At 41.5% G+C, this 12,079-nt stretch overlaps 1 protein-coding gene across 3 annotated transcripts in view; it reads right to left on the bottom strand.

Annotated features, from left to right (window-relative positions):
- Positions 1 to 12,079, bottom strand: part of ATP2A2 (ATPase sarcoplasmic/endoplasmic reticulum Ca2+ transporting 2) — a 78,214-nt gene that overhangs the window by 29,281 nt on the left and 36,854 nt on the right. For all 3 annotated transcript variants that reach the window (XR_016312623.1, XM_089676593.1, XM_089676602.1), the window contains exons 9-11: positions 3,191 to 3,279; positions 1,867 to 1,969; positions 156 to 287 (exon numbers count right to left, since the gene is read on the bottom strand). Coding sequence is in view for 2 of the 3 variants with exons in the window: in XM_089676593.1 (XP_089532719.1) it covers positions 156 to 287; positions 1,867 to 1,969; positions 3,191 to 3,279 (324 nt within the window). In the remaining variant the exon portion in view is untranslated. The remainder of the gene's footprint in view (positions 1 to 155; positions 288 to 1,866; positions 1,970 to 3,190; positions 3,280 to 12,079) is intronic.

The raw sequence follows: 12,079 nt of genomic DNA, 5'->3' as shown, positions 1-12,079 counted from the left end.
ACCAGTACAAAGCACAGCAGAAATGCAAGCCTTTTGTTATGGGGTTCTGAGATTTGCAATCATCATCTATGAAAAACAAAAACCCCACACATAGGAAAAAAAACAAAAAAAAACAAAAAACAACACACAACCCACCACTCCCACTTGAGACTAACCGAGTTGCAAGCATTGGCACGCTCTATTCTGGAGAGTCCCTTTAGATCTGTGTCAAATACATTCATTTTTTCAACCAGACAAGTAAGAGCAGTCTCTGTAGCTTCTCCAACTTTCTCATAAACTCCCTTTGCCTAAATGTAATAGAAGACAAAAAAAACACAAATTTGTTATTAACCGTTTCAATACCGTGCAATTTTACACCTCCCTGCCCAGGCCATTTTTCAGGTTTCAGCGCTCTCACACTTTGAATGACAATTGCGCGGTCATACAACATTGTACCCAAACTAAAATTTTATCATTTTCTTCACACAACTAGAGCTTTCTTTTGGTGGTATTTAATCACCGCTGGGGTTTTTATTTTTTGCTAAATTAACAAAAAAAGACCAAAAATTTTGAAAAAAAAAAACACATTTTTCTTTGGTTTCTGTTATAAAAGTTTACAAATAAATAATTGTTCTTCATAAATTTAGGCCGAGATGTATTCTGCTACATGTCTTTGGTGAAAATAACCCAAATTAGGATGTATTTTTTAGTTTGTAGGAAAGTTATAGAGTTCACAAACTATGGTATAGATCTGAATATTGATCAATCCTGAAGTACTGACAGCCAATCTAATATCTTGAGGTCCAAGAATGTCAGAACAGTACAGATATCCCCCAAATGACCCCTTTTTGCAGAGTAGACAGTCCGACGTACTTCATAAGAGGCATGTCGAGTTTTTTGAAGTTGTATTTTTTTGTCATAATTTTTCGGAAAATTAAAAAATTAAAAAACTTATTTTCACTATTTTTTTTTTTTTACATACTGTCACCAGTGCAGTACAGCGTCATCATATAACTGGCATGGCGGTGAACAGCGACACTGACTGGTGACAGTATGAAAAAAAAAATATTTTTTTTTTTATTTTTTTTAATATTTTTATAATATTTAATTTATTACATTTTTTTTAATTTTTTTAAGATTTTTTTTCATATTTTACTATGACCAAAATAGTACAATGTTACCATAGTAACACTGTACTACTTTGGGGAAGTGATCAGTATTTTTTTTTTTTTTTTTTTTTGTGCTTAGCTGTGATTTGGTCACAGCTAATCACATGACATGTGCATGTGATTAGCTGTGACCATTCACAGCTAGGCACTAGTATACAATGGATGGCATCATGAACGAAGCCATCCATTGTATACAACTGTCATGTGACCTGCTGTGATTGGTCACAGCAGGTCACATGGTACCGGCAACGGGAGCCGGTACTCGGATCTGTCATCGGCCGTGTCCGAAGTGCACGGGCGGTGACAGATCGCACTGCTGCGTCGCTCTGCAACCGCGCAAACCGCGCATGTGCGGGAGCACGCCAAATGGCGTGCACCCGGAATACAGGAGCACATTTCAAGCCGCCGGGTGGCTAATGGTTAAAATAAATGTAAAAATTGCAGCATTCTAATAAAAAGTCAGGCACATACTAAACCTACAACATAATTGGCACTTACACTGATACCCTAATCTATTGCCTTTGGTTAGGAGATCATGTTATTAAAACACTATGATAGCAAGTACCGCTGGATGCATTACAGTATAGCAAAAAAGCATTTTATCTTTGTTTTATTGAAATCAGCAATGCAATCAATTTACAAAATTGTGTATTACTTTACATTTTGCACAGAATCATGCATACACGCATAAAATTATATATAATTCTAGCATACAAACCTCATTGAAGTCCAAAGATGAATCGTTACAAAGTGCACAGATGGTGGCAAGCTCTGTTAGGCCTTCATACTCGTGACATTTCACTAGTTTGTCATCTTTCAACCTATTAAAATGAAAAATACAAAATAAAAAAACAAATTCTCAATATTACCAACTGCATGTCTGCATGAAAGTACAAAATAATTAAATAAAAGTCTCTCACTTGAATTTAATTTCTGGGTAGCTTTACTCAAGGCCTTGAGTTTGCAGATTAAACAGTGTATGAGGTACTGTTACAGTATATGCAAACCCTCACCTTGTAAAACAATCCATTCAGTTTAAAATAGAAATGAAAAGCAAAACATTTGGGTATACATGAACAAAAAAAAAACAAAAAAAAACATTTTTTTTTCTTTCTACAAGTGATCTCATACCCCCTGCTCTCAGCTGGATAAGGAGCTCAGGGAGAAGAAACAGCAGCACACTAAATGGCTGTGTGATGGGGGCTGTCAGCAGATATCTGATCATTGGAGGAGGGCAGGTTCAGTTGCTGTGCTCTCCTGCCTAACGTGGAAAATATGTAATAGGAAAGCAGAAGGACCAGGGATTTCACACAAAAAAAGCAATACAAAGAACTGGATACCTTTTCATACAAGTACATGGTACAGCAGGCACATATCAGGAATATGAAAGGTTAGGTTTACATATTCTTTAATACACAATGCAGGGCAAACACACTGAGCCCTGTGATGACAATTATGGCTGAATCAGTCACAGGCCTCATTTACCAAAAACTAGTGATCTGGCCAGTAAATCACCTCTTGTATTAAGGTGCCTTCACTCTGGACGAATGAGCACAGGGACAGCTTTGAACAGCAGCATTGTCAGTCTGGGGGGAGAGGAGCATTTGATGGACTAGCAAATTTGGATACACTAGCAAATTGGAGCCAAGCTCCAGCTAATACTTAAGTAGGTAAAGCAACAGGTTTTTTCCCTTTGAGATAAAGGTTCTCAATAAACAACCAGAAGCTGACCATTGTAAGCACCCGTCAGTTGTAAATGGTTTGCCTCAACCCGTTAACTACTACATCTGCAAGACAGCTTGTTCAACAGACTTGCTGGCCAGATCACCAGGTGAAAAGAAGGGAAACAATGCCTAAAAGGAATAGCTGCAATATAATGAATGTTTACTTTTGGGTTTAACACCACACTAATAAGCAAGTACCCCGAGAGAAACAGCCAGAGCTGCTCTCAAAAGAACAGCAAGGAACGACATTAAACTATATTCAGGTGTAGGTAAGCAAATTAATTTGCCAGAAAGTAAAAGATTTAAAAAGGAACTTACACTTCTCCCATGGGAGCATACGTGGAGCCCGTTACAGAAAACTCATTCAGAAAGCAATTATCACCTTCAACTCTATCAACAATAAACATCTGTAGGAAGATAAAAACATCATTATTAGATTCACCTTTTAAGAATAAACTTACATTTTAGCATGTTTAGTTGCAAAACCTATTCCCATTTGTCTAAAAATGTATCCTGCTTGAGAAATGCTAATAACAGCAACCAGATGAAAAAAAATACAAATATCCATGATCCCCTGTACTCAAGTAGGTTAGTGCGTACACTTTTTAAAATTACTGTTGATCTCCCATACCATAGGATATGGACTCCTTTCACATACAAAGGCAGCAGACTTGAGGTCCAACAGAATCACATATGTCTTAAAGGAGAAGTTCACCTTTGAGAACAAGAACAAGTTACATGTTCCACAAGTCAGGTAGAGGGATCCAGACCACCAGGTAATTGCTTAGCCAGGATTATTAACAGTTCACCAGTCGAACTGTATAGAATTATAAGTCTTCACTGTCAAATAGTAAAACATTGTTCAACTATGTATTTAGCCTGTAGTTCTTCCTTAAAAAAACTAATTAACTCAGTCTTTCAGACCAGATTAAAAAGCATAAAAGGAGGTAACTTTAACCACTTGCCAACCACGCTATAGCCAAATGACGGCTACAGCGCGGCTGTCCATTTCTGGGAGGGCTTCATATGACGTCCTCCCAAAACGCGTCCTCCCTACGGACACAGCTGATCACATGATGTGGTAAAAGGCCAATCACAGCGGCCTTTTACCACGGCCTTTTTTGTTTATAGCGCAAAAAATTAAATACCCAGAGGCAATTAAAAACCACCAAAAGAAAGCTCTATTTGTGTAAAACAAAAAAAAAAGCTAAAAATTTAATATGGGTGGAGTGTTGCATGACTGCACAATTGTCATTCAAAATGTGACAGCGCTGAAAGCTGAAAATTGGCCTGGGCAGGAAGGGGGTATAAGTGTCGGATAGACAAGTGGTTAAAGTATCTATACCCAAAAATAATTATCGTTTCAGATGGAGCAGGGAAGAGCTAGATCCTTGGTCAGGTATTACTACTATCCAGGGCTCCATTAAAGTGGCTATAAACCTGAAATAAGAAGGCATATCTCTCTACAGTGTGTACTTGTCTCAATCCAGAGCACCAAGGGTCATGTCGGTCTGCTGCCTCCTTCCTCTTATCACGAATCACTTCTGATGAATTTTCCTGACACCAAGAAAAATGGTGACAGGGAAGGGCACAGCCTGTGACTGACAGCCTCAGCACTGTTCCTGTGTACTGTGTATATCCCTTCCCTCCAATCAGCTCTCAGAGCTCTCCTCACTGAGTGTGACTTCAGTTACCCCTGCTATTCAGAGCCGAGAGCGCCTGTGTAAATTCTGCACTTTGAATGAATGTAGAGAACAGATGGCTATGGATAAACAGGTGTAACTTATGCAGGAGGATTTGTTTCATCTCTGTGCATCACCTGAGGCCAGTCACTTCACTGGGTATATGTAAGGGTTTACAACCACTTTAAAAAGATTCTCGTTACTTTTCTGTTCCGGGATAAAATCATTTTTGTTGCCATTAGAGAGGATTGCCCCCACAGCCTGTCCAGACAGGTCTAGCAGACCTCCCATCACAGTAAAACCTGGAGCGAGTTCTCATCCTTCCCCAGTCTACTCAAAACTAAAAAAGTAAGATGTAGGTTAATGGCTGCTGCAGGCACACAGTTTATACACACTTACAGAAATGATACAAGTATAGTATGTAGCTAGGCAGATCCAGGGACAGCGGCTAGGCCAGTGGTCGGCAAGCCGCGGCTCGCGAGCCACATGCGGCTCTTTACACAGTTTAATGCGGCTCTTCTGTGTGCCGGGCGCCCGCTCCCCTCCCTCCTCTCGGGCGGCCACCCCAAAAGTCAGGACTCTGCAGCTAGCCCAGCAATGGGCAAACTACGGCCCGGCGGACCTTTTAATCCGGCCCGCAGAGCGTGGCAAACATTGGCTGCCAGGATGTAGGCGGGGCAGCGTGACGAACTCCTCTCCTCTCACAGTCCGCCCTGAAGACCGGAACGGCGCGGGAACACGGCGAGAGGAACGCAAGGAGCAAAGGTAAGTGAATTGACACAATATGGGGAATGAATTACTATATGGGGGGTGAATTACTATATGTGGGATGTATTTTCAGTTTTAAAAATGTGGCTCTCAAAATAAATTTCAATCGTGGTTTTGGCGAGATTTGGCTCAGTTGAAAAAAAAAGGTTGCCCACCACTGGGCTAGGCCGACCTAATGACAGTTTAAAAGATATAATATTATAAAGGTTGATATACTATCTTTTCTATACTCCGAGCTTAAACAATTTTGTAAAAAAAGTATATACAGTCAGGTCCATAAATATTGGGACATCAACACAATTCTATCATTTTTGGCTCTATACACCACCACAATGGATTTGAAATGAAACTAACAAGATGTGCTTTAACTGCAGATGGTCAGCTTTAATTTGACGGTATTTACATCCAAATCAGGTGAACGGTGTAGGAATTACAACCGTTTTCATATGTGCCTCCCACTTGTTAAGGGACCAAAAGTAATGGGACAGAATAATCATAAATCAAACTTTCACTTTTTAATACTTGGTTGCAAATCCTTTGCAGTCAATTATAGCCTGAAGTCTGGAACGCATAGACATCACCAGACGCTGGGTTTCATCCCTGGTGATGCTCTGCTAGGCCTCTGCTGTCTTCAGTTCCTGCTTGTTCTTGGGGCATTTGGCATTTTCCCTTCAGTTTTGTCTTCAACAAGTGAAATGCATGCTCAATCGGATTCAGGTCAGGTGATTGACTTGGCCATTGCATAACATTCCACTTCTTTCCCTTAAAAAACTCTTTGGTTGCTTTTGCAGTCTGCTTTGGGTCATTGTCCATCTGCACTGTGAAGCGGCGTCCAATGAGCTCTGAAGCATTTGGCTGAATATGAGCAGATAATATTGCCCGAAACACTTCAGAATTCATCCTGCTGCTTTTGTCAGCAGTCACATCATCAATAAATACAAGAGAACCAGTTCCATTGGCAGCCATACATGCCCATGCCATGACACTACCACCACCATGCTTCACTGATGAGGTGGTATGCTTAGGATCATGAGCAGTTCCTTTCCTTCTCCATACTCTTCTCTTCCCATCACTCTGGTACAAGTTGATCTTGGTCTCATCTGTCCATAGGATGTTGTTCCAGAACTGTGAAGGCTTTTTTAGATGTCGTTTGGCAAACTCTAATCTGGCCTTCCCGTTTTTGAGGCTCACCAATGGTTTACATCTTGGGGTGAACCCTCTGTATTCACTCTGGTGAAGTCTTCTCTTGATTGTTGACTTTGACACACATACACCTACCTCCTGGAGAGTGTTCTTGATCTGCCAACTGTTGTGAAGGGTGTTTTCTTCACCAGGGAAAGAATTCTTCGGTCATCCACCACAGTTGTTTTCCGTGGTCTTCCGGGTCTTTTGGTGTTGCTGAGCTCACCTGTGCGTTCCTTCTTTTTAAGAATGTTCCAAACAGTTGTTTTGGCCACGCCTAATGTTTTTGCTATCTCTCCGATGGGTTTGTTTTGTTTTTTCAGCCTAATGATGGCTTGCTTCACTGATAGTGACAGCTCTTTGGATCTCATCTTGAGAGTTGACAGCAACAGATTCCAAATGCAAATAGCACACTTGAAATGATCTCTGGACCTTTTAACTGCTCATTGTAATTGGGATAATGAGGGAATAACACACACCTGGCCATGGAACAGCTGAGAAGCCAATTTTCCCATTACTTTTGGTCCCTTAACAAGTAGGAGTCACATATGCAAACTGTTGTAATTCCTACACCGTTCACCTGATTTGGATGTAAATACCCTCAAATTAAAGCCGACAGTCTGCAGTTAAAGCACATCTTGTTCGTTTCATTTCAAATCCATTGTGGTGGAGTATAGAGCCAAAAATGTTAGAATTGTGTCGATGTCCCAATATTTATGGACCTGACTGTATATGAAATATTGTAGAACAATTGCAAGTGGAGCACTGGTCCCCCTTCGTTTCTCCTTACATCCTGCTGAAAAAGCGCCTGTTTATAGGGCTTGAGAATTCAAACTAAAATTTGCACAGAAATGAAGGAGTTACATAAGTGATTTCTTTTTCCCTTTGTACAGTGATATCTTTATAGATTTACATGGGGTTAAAGAACTTTAGATTAGGGGCCCATTTAGGTTTGTGTGTGTGAGTGTGTATGTATATTGTTATGCATCACGTTTCCATTGTGTGCCAATATGCATTTTCAGTGTGTTTATGTGTAGGATTTTGAGCTGGTAGAGTTAACAGTTATTGACCCAACTTGTTAATACAAGTGGCCAATGCATCTAACAAACACATGCTGTATGCATTTTGATGGGTTACCATTGCTTTTTATGGGCCTCCAATGCACTGAAATGCAGGAAAACAAAAATGCTGCTTTTTTTCAAGACGCAGCACAAATTTGGGGACACAATGTTTGTTATGGGGAAGATGGATTCCAGCGCTTTCAGTGCATTGCTATGTATGGCTTAAAACACAACATTATAAATTGGCCTTAAAGTATAACTAAAAGGCATAACTATTTTTAGCTTTGGACAGAGTGGAGATGAAATAAAACACGGTCAGGTTTTTATTGTTGTTTGTGTATGGACAATTCATCTTCTCCATTTGTCCTTTTTACAGTTATCAAAATGTGAAAGTAAAAGAAACCTCACATTTTGTGTTGTCCTTAGAAATATTCCAATGGGGGCACTAGTTCTGGAAACATGGGGGTCCCAAAGTTGCAGAAATTTTCTCACTTCCAGTTTTGACTATGGGACAGGAAGTAAGGGTAAATCTCCCTAATGGGACACAGATTGCAAAAAATAAACCAACAGCGGTTATAAACCCTCCCCTACTCTATACATTTAGAACAATAGGCAAAATGTGTTTGTTTTATTTTTATTTTAGATAAAACGGACCTGTAAAAGGCAACTGCGTCATTGTGTACAAGTTTCACTTAAAACTTGAAAATTATTATTTGGAATATAAATACTGAATGTCTTTACTTTGGACACAAATACAATAACTTAGCAGTCAAAAACAAAAAAAAACAAAACTATTACTTATTGGCACAGAGTAACTTTAGACAAACACTTCCTCTATTTGGGTTGTTGTTGGCAGGAAAATATAGGCTCTATATTTGGGCAAAGATGTTTGAATGGATGCAGAAAATCACTATATACTGCAGCCGCTCTCAACTTTAAAGTGGTCTTAAAGGCTGAAGGATTTTTACCTTCATGCATTCTATGCATGAAGGAAAAAACCCCCAAAAAAAACCAAAAACTGTGTGCTGCTCCCACCTCAGGCCCCCCCCTCAATACTTAACTGAGCCCCCTCTTAACCTGGCAATGTGTACAGGAGTCTCGGCTGTCCTGGGTCTTTTGCTCCTCATTGGCTCAGACACAGACACACAGCAACAGGAGCCATTGGCTCTCACTGCTGTCAATGAGTCAGAGGAAGGAGCGGGGTGCGTGGCCAAGCTGCAGTTCTATGTTTCCTAGGCACACACAGAGCAGGGCTCGGGAGTGAGCACTCACGTGCCCCCATAGCACTGGGGGCACTGGTCAAGAAGAAGCCAGGAGTGCTGTTGGGAGAGCCGAGAAGGAAAGTATCAGCGCTGCTCTGTGCAAAACCATCAGCTTCCCCCCCCAATCCTTATATTTATCTGAGCCCCATCTCAATCCAACGATGTGCATGAGAGCAGCGGCTCTCCTGGGACTCTCTCGCTCTCCTTATTGGTTCACAGCAGTGGGAGCCATTGGCTCCTACTACTGTCAATCACTGTCAGTGAGCCAATTAATAAAGAGTGGGGATGGGCTGAACCACGCTGTGTGTAAATGGACATAGTGTAGCTCAGGAGAGAGCCTGCACGAGCACCCCCAGGACTGCTATTGGGGGCACTTTGCAGGGGTGGAGGAGCCTGGACCACCAGTGGGGGACGCACAAAGAAGAGGTTTAGGGCTGCTCTGTGCAAACCCATTGCACAGAGGAAGCAAGTATAACATGTATGTTTTAAATCTTTCCTTTAGAATCACTTTAAAAAAAAGACATGCCTTGAATGCAAACATTTAGGAAAAAAACAGGTAAATTTGAATTAAGTTCTCCCTTCATACAAAAGAACCTTAAAAAAACAAAAAACAAAAACAAAACAAAAACACCAATGCAATTTTGGAGTGTATTCATTTGAATAGCCTGCAAATCATTCTGGAACATGGAAAAAGTAATGCATGCACTACTTTTAAAAACATGCCGCACTAAACCACATGGTACTGTGGTAGCCACAAGAATAAAAGGAATAAAGAATTTGGTATTGGTTTTTTGTATTGGACATAAAAAAGTCAGAGCAGTTCTGTTTCATTCAAAAGGTACGAAATAAAATAAAAAAAAAAAAAATAATAAAATCACATTTTCCCCCCATTTTGAAAAGGTTATATAACCCGTCAGATTCTTTTTCTTTTGCCATCTGCGTCCCATTGGGGAGATTTCCATTCACTTCTTGTCCAATAACCAAAACAGTAAGTGAAAGGAAACCCCCTTCAAATTGAGGAAATCCCAGTTTATCACCAGGGTCATGAGATTTAGTGTCCCCATTGGAACATTTCCCATCCCTCTGTTCTGGCGACAACCCAAAATTCTGGCTATTTTTTTCCCCTTTCACTTTTAAGTATAAAGGTAAACAGGACAAATAAGGTGAATCTCCCTAATAGTGACACAGACAAACCTTCCAATCCCTCTACATTCTATCTAAAAAAAAAAAACAAAAACACCGAACATTTTGTCTTTTTAACGTTTCCTCGCATTTGTGCTCAGTGTGAAAAGAGCCCCATTACACCGAGGGTCGGCGGGACAAGAGCCCCATTACACCGAGGGTCGGCGGGACAAGAGCCCCATTACACCGAGGGTCGGCGGGACAAGAGCCCCATTACACCGAGGGTCGGCGGGACAAGAGCCCCATTACACCGAGGGTCGGCGGGACAAGAGCCCCATTACACCGAGGGTCGGCGGGACAAGAGCCCCATTACACCGAGGGTCGGCGGGACAAGAGCCCCATTACACCGAGGGTCGGCGGGACAAGAGCCCCATTACACCGAGGGTCGGCGGGACAAGAGCCCCATTACACCGAGGGTCGGCGGGACAAGAGCCCCATTACACCGAGGGTCGGCGGGACAAGAGCCCCATTACACCGAGGGTCGGCGGGACAAGAGCCCCATTACACCGAGGGTCGGCGGGACAAGAGCCCCATTACACCGAGGGTCGGCGGGACAAGAGCCCCATTACACCGAGGGTCGGCGGGACAAGAGCCCCATTACACCGAGGGTCGGCGGGACAAGAGCCCCATTACACCGAGGGTCGGCGGGACAAGAGCCCCATTACACCGAGGGTCGGCGGGACAAGAGCCCCATTACACCGAGGGTCGGCGGGACAAGAGCCCCATTACACCGAGGGTCGGCGGGACAAGAGCCCCATTACACCGAGGGTCGGCGGGACAAGAGCCCCATTACACCGAGGGTCGGTGGGAGAAGAGCTCCATTGCCCCAAGGCTGCTCAAAGAACCCCTAACAACCTTTGGGGAACCCAGGGTTTTACAGAACCCTAGTAAAGAAAAAAAAAAAAAAAAGAAGATTTATAGGATATAGGCAAATTAAGTCCTTTTGCCATTTCACCTCATGCCATAATCACTAGCTTAGTCATAATATAATAATGTCATATTCAATAGCTTTTCCAGCTCAAAGTAAAATACTAATTTGGTTACCAAGGTAGGTCCTGATCATTAAAAGGTTAACACTATTTTCATGGGGGAAAAAAATGGCAATAAATAAATAATAATAAAGCATATACAATTGCTATAGTCATACATACTGTAATTGAAAGCTATTAAAATTACCTTTCCCTTTTAATCTGCAGCATAGTAATTTAATGTAAAATGCAATGCAATATGGCAACCTGGAGGTGTTCTGTACACAGAAGGTGTACAGAACGCCCCCAGAAATGTAATTTCCTGTTTGTGTGATTGGCTTACTGATTTTCCCAGAAGTCCGCACTAAGACAGACTTTGGGCATCCTCTGCAACAAAAACGTTTTTGGTGAGATACATCTAAAAAGCGAATCAGATCCTGCCACTTTCCTCATTCGAACCCTGCAAGTGCAGCAGCTGATTGGCAATTAAGTCACTCCCAATCACATTCACTCTGCAGATGAACACAGACAAAACAGCTATTTCTTCAGAACGAAAAAAAAGGTAGAAATCTGCAACAAAAAATTTGTTAAAATCCTTGCAATGTACATAGATCACCTGGGCGGGGAGGGATGCAATCTGTGGATGCAGGAAAGAAAATTGATCGATCCAATATGGAATTCCTCCAGCAATTTTATATTCTGACAGCAGGAGGTTTCCCGGCCATCCGAATACAATGACCACTAGATCTTAGCCACTGGCAGTGACTGAACAAAAAAAACAGACAAGCTTGTTGTACTGAAGACGACTGAGCAATTGACTTTAGCACAATTAGCCTGACCATACATGGATCAAAATTTGCCTACCTTCTGCTGAACCAGCCGAATTTCAATCCATCTATGGCCGGTTTTACTCTTTAAACTGTTGCTAGCAACAGACAGTGCACAGCAAATGTAAAATTCTTTAGAAGTCTGTTAAATGATGCCCCTCTGTTCAAGATTTCCTTGATAAATCCAGCATATTTAACTGCATTAAACATTCCCAACAAAGCTTCATTTTCTTCTATATTATCATGTCTTTACTAGCACAAAAGGTAATGAAGTC

This window comes from Staurois parvus, unplaced genomic scaffold (genome assembly GCF_062004578.1).
Source record: "Staurois parvus isolate SC_StPar_1 unplaced genomic scaffold, SC_StPar_1.0 ptg000014l, whole genome shotgun sequence".
Lineage (NCBI taxonomy): Eukaryota > Metazoa > Chordata > Amphibia > Anura > Ranidae > Staurois > Staurois parvus.
This window is presented reverse-complemented; position numbering and strand designations above follow the sequence as displayed.